Genomic DNA, 24981 nt, shown 5'->3' with positions numbered 1-24981 from the left:
CTTTGATAGCAGCCTTCAGCTTGTCGGCATTGTTGGGTCTGGTGTCTCTCATCTTCTTCTTGACAATAGTCCATAGATTGTCTATGGGTTAAGGTCAGGTGAGTTTGCTGGCCAATCAAGCACAGTGATACTGTTGTGTAAACCAGGTATTGGTACTTTTGGCAGTGTGGACAGGTGCCAAGTCCTGCTGGAGAATGAAACATCCATCTCCAAAAAGCTTGTTGGCAGAGGGAAGCATGAAGTGCTCTAAAATTTCCTGGTAGATGGCTGCACTGACTTTGGTCTTGATAAAACACAGTGGACCTACACCAGCAGATGACATAGCTCCCCAAACCATCACTGATTGTGGAAACTTCACACTAGACCTCAAGCAGCTTGGATTGTGTGCCTCTCCACTCTTCCTCCAGACTCTGGGACCTTGATTTCCAAATGAAAATTGGAACTATGGGACCTTGTGCAGTGAGTCAATGACTACCTTCGGGACATCTGTCAAGTCAGCAGTCTTCCCCATGATTGTGGAGCCTATTGAAACAGACTAAGGGACCTTTTTAAATGCTTAGGAAGCCTTTGCAGGTGTTTTTTGTTACTTTTTCTAATTTACTCAGATGACTTTTGTGTTTTCATTGGCTGTAAGCCATAATCATCAACATTAACAGAAATAAACACTTGAAATAGATCACTCTGTTTGTAATGACTCTATTTTATATATGAGTTTCACTTTTTGTATTGAAGGAGTGAAATAAATTAACTTTTTGATGATATTCTTATTTAGTGAGAAGCACCTGTATATACAAAATGGACAATCCTTCTCAGCACACTATACAGTGAAGGAAATAATTATTTGATCCCTTGCTGTTTTTGTAAGTTTGCCCACTGACAAAGACATGAACAGTCTATAATTTTAAGGGTAGGTTAGTTTTAACATTGAGAGATAGAATATCCAAAAAGAAAACAAGAAAATCATATTGTATAAATTAGATAAATTTATTTGCATTTTGCAGTGAGAAATAAGTATTTGATTCCTCTGGCAAACAACACTTAATACTTGGTGGCAAAACTCTTGTTGGCAAGCACAGCAGTCAGATGTTTTTTTGCAGTTGATGATGAGGGTTGTGCACATGTCAGGAGGAATTTTGGTCCACTCCTCTTTGCAGATCATCTCTAAATCATTCAGATTTTGAGGCTGTCGCTTGGCAACTCGGAGCTTCAACTCCCTCCATACGTTTTCTATGGGATTAAGGTCTGGGGACTGGCTAGGCCACTCCATAACCTTAATGTGATTCTTTTTGAGCCACTTCTTTGTTGCCTTGGCTGTATGTTTTGGGTCATTGTCTTGCTGGAAGACCCAGCCACGACCCATTTTTAATGTCCTTGCGGAGGGAAGGAGGTTGTCACTCAGGATTTTACGGTACATGGCTCCATCCATTCTCCCATTGATGTGGTAAAGTAGTCCTGTGCCCTTAGCAGAGAAGCACCCCGAAAACATAATGTTTCCACCTCCATGTTTGACAGTGGGGACAGTGTTCTTTGGGTCAAAGGTATTTCTCTTCCTCCACACAAGGCAAGTTGAGTTAATGCCAAAGAGCTACATTTTTGTCTCATCTGACCACAGCACCTTCTCCCAATAACGGAATAATCAAGGTGTTCATTGGCAAACTTCAGACGGGCCTGCACATGTGCCTTCTTGAGCAGGTGGACCTTGCGGGCACTGCAGGATTTTAAACCTTTAAGGCATAATGTGTTACCAATGGTTTTCATGGTGACTGTGGTCCCAGCTGCCTTGAGATCATTAACAAGTTCCCCCCCGTGTAGTTTTAGGCTGATCTTTCACTTTCCTCATGATCAAGGATATCCCACGAGGTGAAATTTTGCATGGTGCCCCAGATCGATGTCAATTGACAGTCATTTTGTATTTCTTCCATTTTCTTATTATTGCACCAACAGTTGTCTCCTTCTCACCCAGCGTTTTACTTATGGTTTTGTAGCCCATTCTAGCTTTGTGCAGGTCTATAATCTTGCCTCTGACATCCTTAGAAAGCTCTTTGGTCTTGCCCATGTTGTAGAGGTTAGAATCTGACTGATTAATTGAGTCTGTGGACAGGAGTCTTTTATACAGGTGACTATGTAAGACAGCTGTCTTTAACACAGGTAACGAGTTGATTAGGAGCGTCTAACTGGTCTGTAGGAGTCAGAACTCATAATGGTTTGTAGGGGATCAAATACTTATTTCTCACTGCAAAATGCAAATAAATATATCTAATTTGTACAATGTGATTTTCTTGGATTTTTTGGGGGGATATTCTATCTCTCAATGTTAAAATTAACCTACCCTTAAAATTATAGACTGTTCATGTCTTTGTCAGTGGGCAAACTTACAAAAACAGCAAGAGATCAAATAATTATTTCCTTCACTTTTAAATGATACCATTCAAAGATTAAGTGACCACCTTTACCTGTTGATGTGAAAACTGTGAAGTGGAACATTTGAGATCAAAGCTAGATCATGCCAAGGCACAATTGCAATGGCACAAAGTGGAGAATAGTGCTTGCATAATTTCTGTGGAAACATATGTACGTATAATGCCACCAAGTATTCATAGAAATACATTGATCAGCCATAACAATAAGGCTAGGGCTACATGGCAACTTTGGCTATGACACAGGTGTTGCTATTACATCTATGTGTTGATGTCACATGGCAGCGCAATACAAGTGAATGGGGTCACATTGCTGCATGAAGGGTACAGTGACAACATCAAGTAAATCACAAAAAATCCAACTGGGTCTGATTTTTTGCAAACTGCTTGTCGCAGTACCCTCATCCAACTCATTTGTACTGCGCTGCAATATAGCAGTGGCACATAGAAATCTTTGGTCACGCGACCAGTGTTGTGGCCAAAGTCGCTGTATAGCCCTAGCCTTAAACCACTCCAAGGTAGTGAATGATATTTATTATATCATGATAATGGCACCTGTCAAGCTTTGGGATACAATAGGTTGCAAATGTAATTCATCTTGAAGTTCATGTGCTAAAAACAAAAAAACATGGCATGTGTACAGATCTGAGCGAATGGCAAGGGCTAAATTGTGATGTTTTGGTATCGGTGTTCCAGTATGCAGTGATAAGTAACACCTAAAAATAGTCCAAGTAAGGCCAACTGGTGAAGAGGTGATAAGGTGCTCATGGCTCATTGATGCATGTGTGGATAGAAGGCTGGCCCATGTGGTCAGATCTGAAAGAAGAGCCACTGTAACATAAGTTGTTGAAAATGTTAATGTTGGCCGTTATAGAAAGGCTTCAGAACATACAGTGCATCACAGCTTTCTGCATATGGTGCTATGTGGAAGAAGACCACTCAGACTGTTCATGCAGACCTCCATCCCAACAAAAGTATCTACAATGGGCTTTTTGAGTATAAGAACTGGGCCATGGAGCAATTGGAAAAGGTGGCCTGGTCTAATGAATCATGTCTTCTTAAACATCATGTGGGTCACTATTAAAGTTGAGCAAAAAGATTCATAGGACCCCGGTTCAGCAGGCACATTAGTAGTCTGTGGTCACTTGACCAGAGGCTTTCCAACTTCTTCCTATCTGCTGGCATCCTTGTTGCCCCTTCGTATTAGTAAACCTGACGCATTGCCATACGTGTTATCAATGCATGCACAATATGACGTCATGCCTACTAATCAAAAGAGTCTGTGGGAAGGTATAAGGAGGTTCGCAGGGCTGTGGTCTAACAAATTAGCAGCTGGAGAAGGGTTCTGCAAACTTGTTGCTCGCTATGAGTGTATGTGCATTGCTCACATGGGAAAGTGATGGCACTAAGATGTGCTGTGGGATTAAGGCAATCAATTGAAAGCAGTGTGATGCCTTGGGCTTTTTATAGGAAATCCCGGAATTCATGTGGATGTTACTTTAAAGGGAACCTGTCATGTCCTATCTACTATCTACACGGCCCCCATAGTATTGTTAGTGATGCAATGTGCATTACTAACACGCTTTTTTCATTAAAGTTGGTGGTAATATAATGAGTCTATAACATTTTATATACTTATATCCTACCTTCTCGTTTTTAGTCATAGGGGTGTGATCCTGGTATTCAGTCAGGGGCGGGTGCAGCATTCAGTCAGGGCTGGCACTGTGGCGACACCTCTGACTGAATACCAGGATCACACCCCTATGACTAAAAACGAGAAGGTAGGATATAAGTATTTAAAATGCTCTATACTCATTATATTACCACCAATTTTAATGAAAAAAGCTTATTAGTGATGCACATTGCATCACTAACAATGCTATGGGGGCAGTGTAATAATAATAATAATATTTTTTATTTATATAGCGCCAACATATTCCGCAGCACTTTACAATTCAGACAATTTTACAGACATTATTGGCACTGTCCCCAATGAGGCTCACAATCTACATTGTAGATAGTAGATAGGACATGACATGTTCTCTATTTAAACATTGTTTTAGACCAAGTACACTCTTTTATGACAAAGGTTAAAACGGAGCCATAGCAAAGCCATGGGCAGAGTGAGCCATGACTCGGCTTTCCAGGGCCATCAGGGGTTAAGTGTCTTGCACGTAGCAGGGTATGAGGGTCAAAATTTTAAGCAGGAGGTCTGGGGGGGGGGGCATTTTTAGGTCATTTTGTAGGGTCATATAAATAGGGTGGGTGGCACTCAAGGCACGGTGCAACATCAGGAAAAGGTCCCGCCCGCCCTATTTTTCCTATGTGTGTGTCAGCTAGAACAGAGGCACAGTTCCGTTTTGTAATGGTATCAATTCAGCTTGGCGGTGTGAAGGGGTTCTTGGAGTTGGTGGAAAATCGTGTTAGGGGGGCTGTGCATCAAATAGATGGCACCCTCCAATAGTGTTTGGAATTTGGAAAAGGCCTGGCAGAGTTTTTGGGACTCTTCAGGTTGGGGTCCCTGGAGAGTCGGTGGCATGGTGAAGGTTTCCGGTGACGAGCTGGTGGTCACGGCTGGGGGTAATGCCGGAAGTTTATTTGGGTAATGTCACACCTTTGGAGCTCCAGGTTATTATTATGCAAAGAAGGCCTCTACAATACTTGAGTCATGGTATTCCCTTACAGTAGCAGTACATTTGAGCAGCATAATGTTCATTGCCACACAGCAAATTGGTCAGGATGGGTTTCAAGAAAATGTGGAAGGGTTCAAGGTTTTAATCAAGTGTCTTGGCATGAGGGGCACCTTTACCATTTTAGGCATGTGTTTCTAATATTATGGCTTTCGTTTTCCTTTTTTGTTTTTATTGAAAGTATTTCAGATTTTCGAACAAAAAATTAATGAAGTCAATTCAATAAAATATATGAATGCGCCAACAAAGGGGTGCCAATAGCAGTAAGTCAAATGACCATGATTGTGTGTTATATTCAAAACGGCAGTACTGGCAGGATAACACAAAACTGTGATAAACTTGAGACCATGAGGGTATCTGTGATCAATGTATGTTTGGTCTATACTTACAATTAAATGGTGTCTTTCATAAACAGATGAAATCTATACAACATAGCCACTGAACAGAATACTGCCTGCTAATCTTAAAACAATGGTAGGTTTACTAGACATTTATTACAGAACCTACTATTCTACTTTATAATTAGGGTATCTTTATTATGTAGGCTTTTGGGGATGATCAATATTTCTATACATCCATCTGTCATTTAAAGGAATGATTGTCACTAATTCGCTCTGCCTAGGATCTGCCTCTGATAAGCTGGTTAAAGAATATTAAGCAACACTAAATCCTTACAAGACTGATCTACTTAGGAGTGACAAACTCCTGTGCACTCTGTCACCCTACAGAGGGAAAAAAAGACAATCTCCGCAAATGAATGAGTCATCTCCTTCAACACACAATGCACAAGTGGTTATGATGGACTCTACAATGTGAATATACAAGTCATTTTCAAATCATCGTGGTCACTTCAGTCAAGCTGCTAGAGTTGTATCTTGCTGACATGAGGAGACTTACACCCAGGCAATGCTCCCTGGAAAAAGGGTAGAAAAATTACCTTTCCCCCAGAAAACCAGAACACCGTTCTTTACTGAAAGACAAGAGCTCAGAAATGTTGCAAGGCTTATTGAAAGGTCAGATATTGACTTAAAGGATAGCTACTTCCAATAGGTGGAACTAAAAACCCAGCTTTATTACTACTGGAAAATAGATAATTTGTTTCACCTTTACTGTAATGAATGTGGAAAAACTGGTATTTATTTCTAAATATATTTGATTCTAAGGTAGAGCAAGAGCAACATCACTCGCCTTTTTGAGGTGACAAAAGTAGGATCCTAATCCAAATTTATACGACTCTTTATTCCGAGTAAATAGCACTTTAGATTTTAAGGAGCAATCCAAAATAAACGTGACCTTTTTGTCCAAACTCCTTGGACCTTTGTCAAACACAGATTTCCGAAAGTAGAAGAAGGTATTGGTATATTATTGTAAAATGGCATAGCGCTTCAGAAAAATTACCTGAGTCACATGTGTCAGGTGTGCGCTGTCTATTTAATTATACTTATCAAAAAAAAAAGTAGAAAGAAATGATATGCATATATGATGATCATATAACATATCGACTATAACTTAAGAAACAAAAGACTTGTGGCGAGTCAGCTTCCGTAGTATACACAGCAAAATGTATGATCAATGAACCTAAAAACTATAAAAAAAAATGTAAAAACTCTCTAAAGATATGAATAAGGCAACTGTGGACTTTTAATATAAATACCAAATCCAGGAATAGTCCAGCATGTAAATCCAAGAACCTCCCTTACACAAGGGGCAGCCATAGATGATGCTGATAAAACATCAGCTTAGATCTGTGAAAAAGTCTATAGGATGACAAAGTGTAAGATACAAAAATATAAAATTCATGTTGGTGCCAACTGTCTATTGTTTAGTGGGTCATCACCAAATTGTAATTTAGTGAATATGGTTGTTTTTGTTCAAGATATAAAGTACTTACCTCTAGATGATACGAGTGCTTGAAAGTCAAGACAAGACAATATGGTGTCTTTACCCAACAAGACCAACAAAATTAGTTTTTTGAGCTTACCCAATGGAGAATGTCAATTGTGTTATTTACAGTCCCTAAAATGCCAAAAATACCCACAGCTAGCTATTCTACCAACACTTTTTTTGTTTCACAAGTGAATTTGTGATGTTAGAATCGCTTGGGTTTTCCACCATCACATGATATTTCATAACAGTTTAAAAAAAAAGAACAGCAAAAGGAATTATATCGCAGCCTCCAATATGGTTTAAATAGCTCATACTTTACAGCAACTAACAAGTCTTTAACCTTCAAGCGCAAACTTTCTTAGTATCCATATTAAAATCCATCCTATTCCATCTATGCTTAATGATTTCTTTATCTTAAGCTTCTATCTACTGAAAACTATGAAATGCTCGATTACACTACTTTCCATATTCAAATATGAATTACATTTAGAGGCCATATCCTGTGCTACCTGGATGAAAAATAAATTATTTAGAAAAAAAATCTATGGTTTCAGAAAAGAGCAACTAATCTATATAATAATATATTTCCTGCATTATGCTCTTTTACATTTAGCTGTAAAAGTTCATTTTACATATGGTTTTCCATGGCAAATGTATAAATCAAGGGTCATAATGAATATCCTTAACTGTATTGATAACTGCTCAAGGAATATTACAACTCTAAAAGTCTAACAGTACTGAAGGAGCATCCATTTACTGCTCCTCAATTTGTGGTAAGTGTAGAGAGCTATAAACTGCAAGGGACATTACTAGAAGTTTAGCACCAGTATTTGAAGTGGTCAGAAACATGGGAACACATTCGTTATTGCACCCTAATACCACTGCAAAGATAGCATAGCATTCTAGGAAGGGGACCTCATTAGCTGTAGACCAAATGCAAGTTATAACATCATTTATTGGAATCCTAGAATAAAAGCATCATTGCCTAAGTGTATGTTGGTTTATTTCTTCTCACAGCATTGGACAGAAAAGTTTTATACCTGTAAGTTACCATGTTTCCATATCACCCTACTGTGGGAAAGAAACTCAGCAGCCAACTGTTTCCAGTTTATGCCATGGTTCATAAGACTACACACCCTTTTGCTCACTTTTCTGCTAGATTCACAATCAGGAAAAATTAAGATGATGGACATGTAGACTATGCCAGTGTCTCCACAATAAAACTAAACTGGAGCCAAAAAAGGCTGTGTTCACATATATGCTTGAAGCACATTTACAGAAACCTGGGCTGGGGTCCATTGGATGCCACAGGTGTCCACAGCATGATGGATTTGTCACAGATATAATTTATTTTTTCTGCTCCTATCATGAAAAAGAATACCCATATACACAATGCCGATGCAAATTCAGCCTAATGGGTACAAGCCTAAAAGAAACATCTGTAAAAATTGTATAAGGGTAAATACAGAAAAAGGAATCCATGTAAAAAGTATACTAAGGGAATGAAGAGTGTTGGAAATGAAATGTTGAAGACACAAGAATAAGATAACTAGTAAGGTGAAGTAGTATTGCTTAGATGCAGTTGTTTCACACTGGCCATGAAGGATGATAACTTTACCCTGATATTCTAACTACTAGGTGTGATGATTTCCAAAGTGTGCTTTTACTTAATAGAAAAGATTAATGGTTTTGATATACAAGTTGTAATTGTTCTTAAAGATCTACTCAATGGAAAAATTCTTTATACTCAAGCATAAGGTATACATAGAAAAAAAAGTACAGTATATCTCCATATGATGTAGACATTAGACTCTTAATTATGCGACTAGCACTGTAGCTATATTTCAAATCATTGCATTGTTCTCTCTGAAGGTATATATCATCATCCTATAACTTCCAGAAATTAAATGGTCGGATAATTGAGCATTCACCTGTCCCTGGGGATATTAAATGAGATTATGCTTCCAATATATGAGATTATGCTTTCTATATATGGTTCACTTCTATTCACTTACCTGGATCTTGAAATATCCATACATCCTTGTCAATCCATGCATTAATATATTACACAGACATATTCATGATATTTATATTAAATACATTATTTATTGCCCCATATCTAGTTCAATTTCTTGCAAAAACTCACCCATCAAATACCTTGTTTCAATGGTTAATAGTTAAGCTACATTAGTCCAAAAATTTTAGCTGTTGACAAAAATATATTTCTCCTTATATTCACAAGTCTAGTGGGAACACAATAGTATAAATCAATCCTATAATCTCTCATGACACTCGTATCCATTATTTGTTGTCTTTTCCATATTCTTCACTTTTCAGGACCTCACACCACCCTTTACAATTTCCTATTTCTAATACACTTACCTCATCCCTATTAATATTAGATCACATTATGAAATTAATAAACCCAATGAAGAATTCTCACCTTCCAACCCGCAGAGCTGTTGCTATCACCCTTATCTTTGAAGTAGGGTACAAATCGCACCATCCAGTCGTAGATTTGAGAAAGGGTCAGACGTCTCTCTGGTGAGCTCTCTATGGCCTTGGTGATGAGATCAGCATAAGACAAGTTACCCCAGGCATTCCTGCGTGAACTTTTGGCTTTTCGCATCTGCCCTGGATCAAGGCCAGGGGGAGGCAAGGGCAAATCCACAGAGCCTTCGGGAAGTGGTGGCCAGGTGCAAGAACGAGGGCGACCCTGAGGCTCTACATCTGATTCAGCTTCCAATTTCTCCATCACTTCCTCTCAAAAATTCCCTTCTGTCCTCAACAAAAATAGCACTTAAATCCGCATTTGAAAATCGTCATCCAGAAAGAAGTCTTGAGTGCAAAGAGGCAGTAAATTTCTAAGCCAAAAATATGTAAGTTTAGGGAGAACTATCTGACTACGAGAAAAGGCTCACCTAGAGACAAGCCAATGAATTATTCAAAAAAATTGATGTAAGTCAGTCTGAACCGGCAAAATCAGAACCAATGGTCAGATTAAAGAAGGGGCTAATCTAATGAATGTTCCAGACATTGGCAAACATTGTAATTATTAGGAAGGGCAAGTTAATAATTTGCAGAAAAAAAAGATATTTTACTATTTAATGATCTAACAAGGAATAGTTGCACAGAAATTCAGTCCACTGTTTGCAACAAGGGTTCACATATCAGGAAGAACTGGAAAGTCAGAGCCTATATTGTCTGCCAAATGCTTACCCAATTGTAATAATTACAGAAAACTAATTTCAATAGAACAACAGACTGCAGAAGCAGGTAGCAAACAGCTAATAGTAATCCACTGATAAATGGCTGCACACAGATTAAGGTGAACTGGAAAAAACATATTTTAGATGTCAGCAGGTTATAACATTAAGCTCCATTGTGCATTAATGATGGGATTTCTGCTAGAGATATCATAAGCAGTCGTTCCCTAGCGTGGATATTTAGGGTTAATACAGCACAGCAATTTTGCCAAAAATGTAAATTCCAGATATGATCTATAATGAGATTTCTGTGCATTAAAAAGGAAGGTGTGTTTGAAATCTGTCCAAAGAGGTGTCTTTTGCAGCAACAGATGTTCTATAGATGAAGAAAAAAAAAAGAAAATCCTATTAAAATTCAAAGCGAACAATTCTTCCAACCCCAAAATTTGATGGGTGGAGGCTGGGTAGAGGGGGAAGTGCAAAGTCTCCCCTTTTTAATTTATAGGTCACCCTTTAATAAGAATATCATTGCTCCTCTCCCCTCCTCTTCACAATTCTTGATTCCGGGGTGGTTCCAGATGATACCTTTGTGATTTTGGGTATTATTTGCCCCAGTCAGATAGTAATGCGCCGGCCCCTTCCCAAAATGCTCACTTGTGCCCCCCTATTACAATCCAGAGCCACACGTGGGGACATGCTGCGGTTTCGGAAAAAGGCGCAGAAAGACACATTGTCATTGTAGAGATAGCCAGTGAGAAATTAATGGGGTGCGTTACCCCCAATTCTTGAGCTAGGAGTCCACAGAAAAGGCTGGGGATCAGCAGGGGATCCCTCACTGATAGAGAAGGAATAGTAGCAGGCTGGGTGTGAGGAGGGGGGCTTCACACCTGCTTGCCAGTGCTGGGAAGGAAGACGTTCCTCTCTTCTCTCTCTTTGGGAGTCTCTCTCTTGCTCCCTCGCTCTCTGGGTCTTTCTCCTCCTGGGACAGAGCAGGATTAAACCATGTGTTGGGATCGGCTTGTTCTGCACTCTTCACCTTAAGCATTTAGAGAAAGGGAGCGAGACAGAGAGAAATAAATAAATAAGATGCAGCCTTTGCTCCTCCTATCCTGTCTCCTCCTCCTCCTGCTGCTTTTACATGAGAGACTGGCTGGGATTTGTACAAGGCTGAGAAATGTGTCATCTATAGGTGCACAAAAAAAGACACAGATACATCTTACACAAACTTCATATTAATTACAGATTACATGGGGCAGGTGCAGAGCTAACAAGGGAGAAACAAGAAATACTCCATATAGAAAGCATGTACTCGATGGGGAAAAGGAACACCATACACAGGCAGTCAGTTATCAACATATAGATCATCTGTATACATAGAAATCACATCTGATCCACTGAATGATGAGGGGAAGGAACACCATGCTAATGATCACTTTTACATGTAAATGTAGAAATCACATCTGAATTACTACTACATCATACACAGGCAGGCAGTTACCAGCATGATTAATATACACATATATATATATATATATATATATATATATATATATATATATATATATATATAGATATATATATATATATATACATACACAGACTGTCTATATAGAGAACATATCTGATCCACTATATAGATTCCATATCCTGTACATGACGGGAATGAGAAACATCATACATGGGCAATCAATTATCAACTTGACTGATACATATATATAATATATGTTTATATAGACATTCCATCTCATCCACTGTATAGGTAAAAGAAGGACAAAACCGATTGGCCCTATTAAAAGTTAACGGCGTTCGTTGGGTGACGCTATTGTCTGTCGCATAAGGGATCTGGCACTCCATCAATTTCAACCAAAGCAGATGAGAACGAAGCCTTACCAACAATACCACCTGTATAAGTTTAATGACAAGCCATCAGTCATTCTGCCGCCCCATAAATCAATGTGATGTCACTAGACACATGACATGACACTTTATAAATTGAAGCCATGATAGCAGTGTGAATTGAAGGACTCTTGTGCTCACCTGTGAAATTTTATTTAAAAAAAATGGGTCCTGACACATAAAGAATACAGATCTTGCTTTAAAATGACTTTCATGTGCAAATTTCCATGTCATCACTGTGGAATGGGGTGACAAAATAGCACATAGTCATAGTGCTACATACCTATTAGTAGACAGGGTATATGTAACAAAAAAGTGAAGAAGCACAAGCAACAGTGCCAGCCCACAGGTTGCAAGCATCAGCCTATGGTACATGACAGAGCAAAACGAAAGTGGGCAGCACTCAACAGCAATATATACTTGTAGATACACTTGTGCAAATCCTTCTGTCTTCATTTAATCCCAGGCAAATTCAACGATGTTGAAATCAGGGCTCTGTGGGGCCGTATCATCAGCTGAAGGACTCATTGTTCTTCTTTACCCTGAAGAGAGTTCTTAATGTATTTTTGGGGTCACTGTCCTGCTGCAGAATAAATTTGGAGACAATCAGACGCCTCCCTGATGATACAACATGATGTAAATTTCTCAGCATTAAAGCTCGCTCACACTGGCGTATATCACAGCCGAGTGCTATGTGATGTTTTATCGAATAGCACTCGTCCCAGTGTTATTCTATGGGACAGTAAAGATCTGCAACTATTTTCTCATGCAGATTCGGCATGAGAGAACAATTGCCGCATGCTGTGCATGCCTTCGATATCCGGATCACGTTCACCCATACATGTTTATGGGTGCATGTGAAACATCGAACTGCACTCGGATGTTTTCCGAGTGCAGTCCAATGTATCCGCACAGAGACAATGGAGAAGATGGAGAAATAACGTTCTCCACACTCGATTCATGCGAGAGAATAGGATCACACTCAGATGACACTCAGATCAATCTCTGACAGGGTTTGAGCTGAGTGTCATTAGCATAATCAGCTTGATTCTTTTGCATGAGAGAATATACGCCCATGTGTGTGAGCTTTTAAGGACACCATTAAACCTGACCAAATCCACAACTCTATTTGCTGAAAGGCAGCCCCAAACTTGCAATAAACCTCCACCATGCTTCCCTGTTGTCTGCAGACCCTCACTGTTGTACCGCTCTTCAGCCTTTAGGTGAACAATCTTTCTTCTGTTACAGCCAAATATTTCACATTTTGAAGAACCAAAAAAGAAAAAAGGATTTTCCGGCACTTCCATCCATAAAATTCATAGCCCTATGACTAAGGGCGTAGTGTACAACAGAAACATGTAAGGTTTTATCCTCATGATGAATCCTCCTGTTTTTAAAAGAATTTCTAATAAAAAGATGAATTTTATGGATAGAAGTGACAGAAAATCCCTTTTTCTTCTTCAGTTCTACAATAGCTGAGCTTCACCAGCAGGAATTGACACCCAATCATCAACTTTCTGGTGTATCCCGAACAATATTGGCGTGGTGAGCTTCTTTATTTCTTTTTTCTATTTCACATTTTGAGTCATCAGTCCAGAGCATCGGCTGCCATTTTCTGCCCTCCAGTTCCTATCTTTTCGTGTCTAGTTGGATTGCCTGGCCTTCTTTACATGTTGCAGTTATGCCTTTTTGGAAACAATTCCTCCATGAAGTCCACTTCTGTCCTGACATCTCTCTCTGAACAATAGGTGGGTGTAGCTGGGTCCCAGTGATTGCTGCCAGTTCTGAGATGATGGCACTGCTGGACATCTGATTTTGACGGGCACTAAGCATGTTGTGCCTTTTATCTGCTGCCAACCACTGCATGTACGCTCCTCAACATTTCTTGGTCTTCTCAAAGCTGTGAAATACTTATTTATCATGCTACACCATAAGGGAGGCTTCTGGGCTCCAAATGTATTCTGCAACAGAACAACGACCCCAAACACACAGCTGATGTCATTAATAACTGTCTAGAGCGTAAAGAAGAACAAGGAGTCCTGGTACTGATGACATGGTCCAACAACGCCCTGATCTCAACATCACCAAATCTGTCTGGGATTTCATGAAGATACAGGAACCTGCATTCACACAGGATCTGTGGCTGCTGCAGGATCTGTGACTGGTGCAGGATCTGTGGCTGCTGCAGGATCTGTGGCTGGTGCAGGATCTGTGGCTCGTGCAGGATCTGTGACTGGTGCAGGATCTGTGGCTGGTACAGGATCTGTGGCTGGTGCAGGATCTGTGGCTCGTGCAGGATCTGTGACTGGTGCAGGATCTGTGACTGGTACAGGATCTGTGGCTGGTGCAGGATCTGTGGCTCGTGCAGGATCTGTGACTGGTGCAGGATCTGTGACTGGTGCAGGATCTGTGGCTGGTACAGGATCTGTGGCTGCTGCAGGATCTGTGACTGGTGCAGGATCTGTGACTGGTACAGGATCTGTGGCTGGTGCAGGATCTGTGGCTCGTGCAGGATCTGTGACTGGTGCAGGATCTGTGACTGGTGCAGGATCTGTGGCTGGTACAGGATCTGTGGCTGCTGCAGGATCTGTGACTGGTGCAGGATCTGTGACTGGTGCAGGATCTGTGGCTGGTGCAGGATCTGTGGCTGCTGCAGGATCTGTGGCTCGTGCAGGATCTGTGACTGGTGCAGGATCTGTGACTGGTGCAGGATCTGTGGCTGCTGCAGGATCTGTGGCTGGTGCAGGATCTGTGGCTGGTGCAGGATCTGTGGCTGGTGCAGGATCTGTGACTGGTGCAGGATCTGTGGCTGGTGCAGGATCTGTGATTGGTGCAGGGAATGTGGCTGGTGCAGGAACTGTGACTGGTGCAGGGAATGTGACTGGTGCAGGGAATGTGACTGGTGCAGGATCTGTGACTGGTGCAGGATCTGTGGCTGGTTCTCCAAGATGTTTGGAACAACCTCCCAGCAGAGTTCCTTCAAAAACTGCACAAGCGTACCTAGAACTGATGATGTTTTGATGGCAGAGGGTGGTCACCCAAATACTGATTTTGTTTTTTTTGTTCATTGACTTTGGATTTTGTTAACTGATGACAATAAACCACTGACACTTCTATTATCACTTCTCCCCTATGCCTCAAAACTACTGGAACAACACGTCCACCTTGAACTGTCCTCCCACCTCTCCTCACGTTCCCTCTTTGACCGCTTACAATCTGGCTTTTGACCGCATCACTCCACTGAAACTGCCCTGACTAAAGTCACCAACGACCTACTAACCGCCAAATCCAAGCGACACTACTCTGTCTTCCTCCTCCTGGACCTGTCATCTGCCTTCGACACAGTGGATCATTTCCTCTTACTACAGACTCTCTCATCTCTCGACATCACAGACTTGGCCCTATCCTGGATTTCCCCATACATAACAGACCGGACATTCAGTGTCTCCCACTCACACACCACCTCCTCATCTCAACCCCTGTCGGTGTCCCCCAATGTCCAGTTCTGCTCTTTTCCATCTACACCTTTAACCTGGGACAGCTCATAGAGTCTCACGGCTTTCAGTATCACCTCTATCCTGATGACACACAGATCTACCTCTCTAGACCTAATATCTCCTCCCTACTAACCAGAATCCCACGTCAGTCCGCTATCTCATCCTTCTTGTCTGCTAGATTTCTAAAACTTAACATGGATAAAACTGAATTCATCATCTTTCCCCCACCTCACTCAACCCCCCCATCTGACCTATCCATCAAAGTTAATGGCTGTCCACTCTCCCCTGTCCCGCAAGCTCGCTGCCTTGGGGTAACCCAGGACTCTGATCTCTCCTTCAAACCACATATCCAATCCCTTTCCACGTCCTGCTGACTGCAACTCATGAATATCTCCCGAATCTGCACATCCCTCAACCACGAATCTGCAAAAACACTAGTGCATGCCCTCATCATCTCCCGCCTCGACTACTGCAACCTCCTGCTCTGTGGCCTCCCTTCCAACACTCTTGCGCCCCTCCAATCTATCCTAAACTCTGCTGCCCGACTAATCCATCTGTCCCCCCGCTATTCCTCGACCTCTCCCCTCTGTCAATCTCTTCACTGGCTCCCCATTACCAAGAGACTCCAGTTCAAAACCCCAACCATGACATACAAAGCCATCCACAACCTGTCTCCTCCATATATCTGTGACCTAGTCTCCCGCTACATACCTGCACGCAACCTCCGATCCTCACAAGATCTCCTGCTCTACTCCCCTCTTATCTCCTCTTCCCACGATCACATACAAGATTTCTCCCGTGCATCCCCCCCTACTATGGAACTCTGTACCCCAACACATCAGACTCTCGGCGACTGTGGAAACCAAAATCCTACAACCTGCAGTAACCCTCGCTCTACCATACCGCTGCACGGCCAGCTGTACCCTCACCCATCCCCTGTAGACTGTGAGGGTCTTCTCCTCTCCTGTACCAGTCGCTGACTCGTTTTGTTAAAGATTATTGCACTTGTTCTTCGCTATGTATACCCCCGTTCACATGTAAAGCGTCATGGAATAAATGGCGCTATAATAATTACTTTGAAGCAATTTTTCCACACCTGCCTAAAACCTTTGCACAGAAGAGTATAGACACATATATAGTGCTTTCACAGCCATTTACCAATGGGTGGATCTATGGGTGGGTGTCTGAATACAAATACTGTGCTTCTATGTGTCTGAGTGTAAGCCAGCCCTCCAGCATCTCCTCAGCACATAACAGAACACACACAGCGCTTATGTGCACGCTGTGACGTGATTATTCCACACCACTAGCAGCGATGGATGAAGGACATAACACAGAGGCACCACGGGAGCCGCGCGAGCCCAGGCCCGCCGGCCGGCCACTGGCTGAGGGCCAGCCACCCCGCTCTCCGCGCTACCTTCACTGCACTGACAGAGGGCGGGGCTAAGGCGGACCTAGACGTCTACAGACCTCATTTCTCGCCTTTATTAACGACCCCGCCCCGTCCAACCACGTGGGTGTGAAGCCAAACCGTCGCGTCCCCGCCCACATATTTGATTGGCTGTCCGGTTAATGAGTCCTGAGTAATTCGAGGACGCGGGCTGAGCCACACCTGACTGTTCACTGATGGGCTGTGACGTAGAACCATTCCACCTGTAGGGATTGGTAGTTACTCTGGAGCCGGCAGACGAAGAGGCGTGTGCAGGAAATCCCTCCGTGTGACGTCACCAGACTGTTGTAAGTCGTTGCCACAGGCTACGGCCATGGCTCTGGCCTGGTGTGCCCGCTGTGTCTCCGGCCAGTATCCTGTGCCCGGCTGTGGTACGTGGTTAGCCATAGTGGCATCCTGTGACCGGCTGTGATACGTGGTTAGCCATAGTGGCATGCTGTGTCTGGCTGTGACACGTGGTTAGCCATGGTGGCATGCTGTGCTCGGCTGTGACACGTGGTTAGCCATGGTGGCATGCTGTGCTCGGCTGTGACACGTGGTTAGCCATGGTGGCATGCTGTGCTCGGCTGTGACACGTGGTTAGCCATGGTGGCATGCTGTGCTCGGCTGTGACACGTGGTTAGCCATGGTGGCATGCTGTGCTCAGCTGTGACACGTGGTTAGCCATAGTGGCATGCTGTGACCGGCTGTGACACGTGGTTAGCCATGGAGGCATGCTGTGCTCGGCTGTGACACGTGGTTAGCCATGGTGGCATGCTGTGCTCAGCTGTGACACGTGGTTAGCCATAGTGGCATGCTGTGACCGGCTGTGACATGTGGTTAGCCATGGTGGCATGCTGTGCTCGGCTGTGACATGTGGTTAGCCATGGTGGCATGCTGTGCTCGGCTGTGACACGTGGTTAGCCATGGAGGCATGCTGTGCTCGGCTGTGACACGTGGTTAGCCATAGTGGCATGCTGTGACCGGCTGTGACACGTGGTTAGCCATGGTGGCATGCTGTGCTCGGCTGTGACACGTGGTTAGCCATGGTGGCATGCTGTGCTCGGCTGTGACACGTGGTTAGCCATAGTGGCATGCTGTGACCGGCTGTGACACGTGGTTAGCCATGGTGGCATGCTGTGCTCGGCTGTGACACGTGGTTAGCCATGGTGGCATGCTGTGCTCGGCTGTGACACGTGGTTAGCCATGGTGGCATGCTGTGCTCGGCTGTGACACGTGGTTAGCCATGGTGGCATGCTGTGCTCGGCTGTGACACGTGGTTAGTCATGGTGGCATGCTGTGCTCGGCTGTGACACGTGGTTAGCCATAGTGGCATGCTGTGACCGGCTGTGACACGTGGTTAGCCATGGAGGCATGCTGTGCTCAGCTGTGACACGTGGTTAGCCATGGTGGCATGCTGTGACACTTGGTTAGCCATGGTGGCATGCTGTGCTGGGCTGTGACACGTGGTTAGCCATAGTGGCATGCTGTGACCGGCTGTGACACGTGGTTAGCCATGGTGGCATGCTGTGACACGTGGTTAGCCATGGTGGCATGCTGTGACACGTGGTTAGCCATGGTGGCATGCTGTGACACGTGGTTAGCCATGGTGGCATGCTGTGACACGTGGTTAGCCATGGTGGCATGCTGTGACCGGCTGTGACACGTGGTTAGCCATGGAGGCATGCTGTGCTTGGCTGTGACACGTGGTTAGCCATGGTGGCATGCTGTGCTCGGCTGTGACACGTGGTTAGCCATGGTGGCATGCTGTGCCCTGCTGTGACACGTGGTTAGCCATGGTGGCATGCTGTGACCGACTGACACGTGGTTAGCCATGGTGGCATGCTGTGCCCTGCTGTGACACGTGGTTAGCCATAGTGGCATGCTGTGCCCTGCTGTGACACGTGGTTAGCCATAGTGGCATGCTGTGACCGTCTGTGACACGTGGTTAGCCATAGTGGCATGCTGTGACCGACTGTGACACCTGGTTAGCCATAGTGGCATGCTGTGCCCGGCTGTGACACATGGTTATCCATAGTGGCATGCTGTGACACGTGGTTAGCCATAGTGGCATGCTGCAGACATGAAATGATTGCAGGCTCGTCACATACATGTGCACTGACCATAGTATGACAAGTATAGCAGGCATGACTTTGCACAGCGAAAGACCTGGGAAAAGCAGCATGTTCTGCCGGCTAATTCATGGTGGGGGTACTGGTGCCCTGCAAATAGATTGCCCTGACCTCTTCTGGTCAGTCCTTGTGCCATATAATAATGATTTTATTTCACACAACTCAGTTTCCAAGAGGAGTGAGGGTCCTGCTGCTCACAAGCTTGCAATCTGAGGAAATAGGGGAGACAGAAAAGGTGAATGGTGAAAGTGCTTATATTGTACGGTCCAGCCAATAATATAGGGTCTACACATAATGCTGCATGGACCGGTCACCAGCCAGTATGTCTACGGCAAAGGGACTGGGAAAACCTCTAAAAGCTTCACTCATCAGCAGGTATTGGTAGACGAGACGTCCTCTAGAAGCCCCTGTCATCAGCACTTATTGGTAGACGTGAGGACCTCTAGAAGCTTCACTCATCAGCAGGAATTGGTAGACGTGACGTCCTCTAGAAGCTCCTGTCAGCAGGTATTGGTAGACGTGACGGCCTCTAGAAGCTTCACTCATCAGCAGATATTTGTAGACGTGACGGCCTCTAGAAGCTCCTGTCATCAGCAGGTATTGGTAGGCTTGACGGTCTCTAGAAGCTCCTGTCATCAGCAGGTATTGGTAGACGTGACGTCCTCTAGAAGCTTCACTCATCAGCAAGTATTGGTAGACATGACATCTTCTAGAAGTACGTGTCATCAGCAGGTATTGGTAGACGTGACGGCCTCTAGAAGCTCCTGTCATCAGCAGGTATTGATAGACATGACATCCTCTAGAAGCTTCTGTCATGAGCAAGTATTGGTAGACATGACGTCCTCTAGAAGCTTCTGTCATGAGCAAGTATTGGTAGACGTGATGGCCTCTAAAAGCTCTTGTCATCAGCATGTATCAGTAAACGTGACTGCTTCTAGAAGCTCCTGTCATCAGTAGGTATTGGTAGACATGAAGTCGTCTAGAAGCTTGTCAGCAGGTATTGGTAGACGTGACGGCCTCTAGAAGCTTCACTCATCAGCAGATATTTGTAGACGTGACGGCCTCTAGAAGCTCCTGTCATCAGCAGGTATTGGTAGGCTTGACGGCCTCTAGAAGTACCTGTCATCAGCAGGTATTAGTAGACGTGACGGCCTCTAGAAGCTCCTGTCATCAGCAGGTATTAGTAGACGTGACGGCCTCTAGAAGCTCCTGTCATCAGCAGGTCTTGGTAGACGTGACGTCCTCTAGAAGCTTCTGTCATGAGCAAGTATTGGTAGACATGACGGCCTCTAGAAGCTTCTGTCATGAGCAAGTATTGGTAGACATGACGTCCTCTAGAAGCTTCTGTCATGAGCAAGTATTGGTAGACGTGATGGCCTCTAAAAGCTCTTGTCATCAGCATGTATCAGTAAACGTGACTGCTTCTAGAAGCTTCTGTCATCAGCAGGTATTGGTAGATGTGATGGCCTCTAGAAGCTCTTGTCATTAGCATGTATCAGTAAACGTGACTGCTTCTAGAAGCTCCTGTCATCAGTAGGTATTGGTAGACGTGAAGTCGTCTAGAAGCTTGTCAGCAGGTATTGGTAGACATGACGTCTTCTAGAAGTACGTGTCATCAGCAGGTATTGGTAGACGTGACGGCCTCTAGAAGCTCCTGTCATCAGCAGGTATTGGTAGACGTGACGTCCTCTAGAAGCTCCTGTCATCAGCAGGTATTGATAGACATGACATCCTCTAGAAGCTTCTGTCATGAGCAAGTATTGGTAGACATGACGTCCTCTAGAAGCTTCTGTCATGAGCAAGTATTGGTAGACGTGATGGCCTCTAAAAGCTCTTGTCATCAGCATGTATCAGTAAACGTGACTGCTTCTAGAAGCTCCTGTCATCAGTAGGTATTGGTAGACATGAAGTCGTCTAGAAGCTTGTCAGCAGGTATTGGTAGACGTGACGGCCTCTAGAAGCTTCACTCATCAGCAGGTATTAGTAGACGTGATGGCCTCTAGAAGCTCTTGTCATCAGCATGTATCAGTAAACGTGACTGCTTCTAGAAGCTTCTGTCATCAGTAGGTATTGGTAGACGTGAAGTCGTCTAGAAGCTTGTCAGCAGGTATTGGTAGACATGACGTCTTCTAGAAGTACGTGTCATCAGCAGGTATTGGTAGACATGACGTCTTCTAGAAGTACGTGTCATCAGCAGGTATTGGTAGACGTGACGGCCTCTAGAAGCTCCTGTCATCAGCAGGTATTGGTAGACGTGACGGCCTCTAGAAGCTCCTGTCATCAGCAGGTATTGGTTGACGTGACGGCCTCTAGAAGCTCCTGTCATCAGCAGGTATTGGTAGACGTGACGTCCTCTAGAAGCTCCTATCATCAGCAGGTATTGGTAGACATGACGTCCTCTAGAAGCTTCTGTCATGAGCAAGTATTGGTAGACGTGATGGCCTCTAGAAGCTCTTGTCATCAGCATGTATCAGTAAACGTGACTGCTTCTAGAAGCTCCTGTCATCAGTAGGTATTGGTAGACGTGAAGTCGTCTAGAAGCTTGTCAGCAGGTATTGGTAGACATGACGTCCTCTAGAAGCTTCTGTCATGAGCAAGTATTGGTAGACGTGACCTCTTCTAGAAGCTCCTGTCATCAGCAGGTATTGGTAGACATGACGTCCTGTAGAAGCTTGTCAGCAGGCATTGGTAGACGTGATGCCCTCTAGAAGCTCCTGTCATCAGCAGGTATTGGTAGACGTGAAGTCGTCTAGAAGCTTGTCAGCTGGTATTGGTAGACGTGATGTCCTCCTAGAAGCGCCTATCATCAGCAGGTATTGGTAGACGTGATGGCCTCTAGAAGTACCTGTCATCAGCTGGTATTGGTAGACATGATGGTCTCTAGAAGTACCTGTCATCAGCAGGTATTGGTAGACATGATGGCCTCTAGAAGTACCTGTCATCAGCAGGTATTGGTAGACGCGATGGCCTCTAGAAGTACCTGTCATCAGCAGGTATCAGTAAACGTGACTGCTTCTAGAAGCTCCTGTCAGCAGGTATTGGTAGACGTGACTGCCTCTAGAAGCTTCTGTCATCAGCAGGTTTTGGTAGACGTGACGTCCTCTAGAAGCTCCTGTCATCAGTAGGTATTGGTAGACGTGACGTCCTCTAGAGGCTCTTGTCATCAGCAGGTATTGGTAGACGTGACGTCCTCTAGAGGCTCTTATCATCAGCAGGTATCGATAGACATGACGTCCTCTAGAAGCTCCTGTCATCAGCAGGTATCTGTAGACGTGACGTCCTCTAGAAGCTTCTGTCATCAGCAGGTATTGGTAGACGTGACGTCCTCTAGAAGCTTCTGTCATCAGCAGGTATTGGTAGACGTGACATCTTCTAGAAGCTCCTGTCATCAGCTGGTATAGGTAGACGTGACGTCCTCTAGAAGCTTGTCAGCAGGTATTGGTAGACGTGACGTCCTCTAGAAGCTCCTGTCATGAGCAGGTATTGGTAGACATGACGTCTTCTAGAAGCTCCTGTCATGAGCAGGTATTGGTAGACCTGACGTCCTCTAGAAGCTTCACTCATCAGCATGTATCGGTAAACATGACGGCCTGCTTCTAGAAGTTCCTGTCATCAGCAGGTATTGGTAGACCTGACGTCTACTAGAAAACATGATGGCCTCTAGAAGCTTCTGTCATCACCAGGATCAGCAGGTATTGGTAGACGTGACGTGTTCTAGAAGCTTCACCCACCAGCAGGAATCAGTAGACGTTTCATCGTCTAGAAGCTTCTGTCATCACCAGGACAGCAGATATTGGTAGTTGTGGTATCTTCTAGAAGCTTCACTTATCAGCAGGTATCGCTAGATGAGATTGCCTCTAGAAGATACTGTCATCAGCAGGTATCAGTTAACATGACATCCTCTAGAACACACATCAAACTCTGGCCAGCCGGCCAAATCTACCCCTCGACGCCGGCATCCCCACCCCTGCACCTCGCTTTCAACTGCATCAGTATCTTGGATGCTGATACAGTTGAAAGCAATGATGAAGGAGGGAACTTCAGCTGTCGCTTCCTCCGCCTTTATTCTCCCTCTGCGTCTCACGTCTCAGCACAGCGGGCTCGATTACGTTACTATTTTGAGCCCGCTGTGCCGAGCAGTGAAGAGCTTCAGAGCGCTCGATACCGAGACCAGAGCAGTGGAGCAATGAGGAGAGATGAGTGTTTATTTTTTTATGTGGGGCCCATTATACTGTATGGAGGACTATGTGGGGCCATTATACTGTAGGGAGGACTACTTGGGGCCCATTTTTCTGTATGAAGGACTATTTGTAGCCCTTTATTCTTTATGAAGGACTATGTGGGGCTCATTATACTGTGTGGGGATCACAGTTGGGTCATCATACCTCCTATTTTTTTTCTCCTTAAATAAGGTAGTTATGTTAAATATTCAAATTTTACACAATTCCTCAAACCTTCTTCTCCAATCCACAGCAATTGCAACTTCCTGCACCAACAGGTGGCAGGACTGTATCCGTTTGCAAAATGGCTGACATCGATGTTCGTAGACAACGCCCATTCGAGTTCATGAGAGACTGAAAAATGTGTACAGTGATGCAACAGTGAATGTCAGTACTGTTAGACGATGGGTTCGTCGCTTTAACACAGCTGAAGGGCCATCACCGTTGGCTGACAAAATGCGGAGTGGCAGGCCAGTAACCGCAGTGACTCCATGCAACATTCAGTGAGTCGATAACATCATTCGTGGTGACCGCCGGGTGACTGCAGATGAATTGTGTGGCATTATCTGCCTCAGTAACGGCAGTGTGATGAAAATTATTGGACAACTGGGATACAGAAAAGTTTGTGCACGGTGGGTCCCAAGAATGCTTTTTACCATGCTGGAATACATGCCCTTGTTAAACTGTGGACCAAGACTGTGGAAATGGATGGATATTATATTGAAAAGTGACAAATTAATCGGTAATGTTGTGGTTTTCAACCTATGTAATTGCATTTGAATTTCTTGCCAATTAAAAGGAGAAAAAAAATAGGAGGCATTACTTATTGACTGACCCTCGCACTTTGCTGGGGGGGGGACAATACGGTCATCATACTGTGCACGTGGAGGAATTCACTGTGGGGGTATCATACTGTGTTTGGGGAGCACTTTTGTTAGCATCATACTTTATTTTCTATATTATTTATTAATTTTAAAAAAAATACCCTTTTGTTATTACATATTTAAATTAGGCCATTGTGCCATATGCTTTTTACTGCTCTTGCATAACATATTATATTTGTCACAGGTGTGACAGACAATCTTCCTGGATCCAGCTGTAGGTCATTGCTCTTGGCTCTGCAGGCACCTTCTTGATCTTTCTGTGTAGTGTAGTGATATCCTTCTCCCTCTAGGACCAAGCAGTGATCTCCACCTTCTGCTGCTAATTGACACACCCTTGCTGGATGTTTAAATAACTTCAGTTTCTCCAGAGAGTCGCCGGTGATGGCTCTATTTTCCGCCGGTGATAGCTCTATTTTCCTCTGTCCAGGCTTGATGTACTAGTAGTTGGCTAGTGTCTTCTTGGAGTTCCCTTGGAGGATAATTGACATGATCTCTCTGGTGTCTTCTCAAGCTAAGTGTTTTCCCTTGTCTGTTTACCTGTTTGTCTTTATTTGCAGTGGGGGCTGACTAGTGCTCATCCCGTCCTCTCCCTATCTAGAGCCTATCGCTAGGGGCAGTCAGGGATTAGGTTTTCTGCTTGGCGATAGGTGCGGAACCTATTTAGTGACGTTAGGGGAAACAGGGTGTTGTCAGATCTGCCTAGGGGTCTCCACTCCCCCTTTC

The 24981-nt window shown here is 44.0% G+C and overlaps 1 protein-coding gene across 1 annotated transcript in view; it reads right to left on the bottom strand.

The window, feature by feature from the left end:
* The window catches only part of FOXO6 (forkhead box O6), a 165217-nt gene extending 153906 nt beyond the window's left edge, over nucleotides 1–11311 (bottom strand). Inside the window, exon 1 of the mRNA XM_073666389.1 lies at nucleotides 9438–11311. Coding sequence (XP_073522490.1) covers nucleotides 9438–9749 — 312 coding nt within the window. The 5' untranslated portion in view covers nucleotides 9750–11311. The remainder of the gene's footprint in view (nucleotides 1–9437) is intronic.
* Between the last annotated feature and the right edge of the window lie 13670 nt (nucleotides 11312–24981).

This window comes from Phyllobates terribilis, unplaced genomic scaffold, assembly GCF_046119375.1.
Source record: "Phyllobates terribilis strain yellow unplaced genomic scaffold, ASM4611937v1 Scaffold_2__4_contigs__length_985480577, whole genome shotgun sequence".
In the NCBI taxonomy this organism is placed as follows: Eukaryota; Metazoa; Chordata; class Amphibia; order Anura; family Dendrobatidae; genus Phyllobates; species Phyllobates terribilis.
This window is presented reverse-complemented; position numbering and strand designations above follow the sequence as displayed.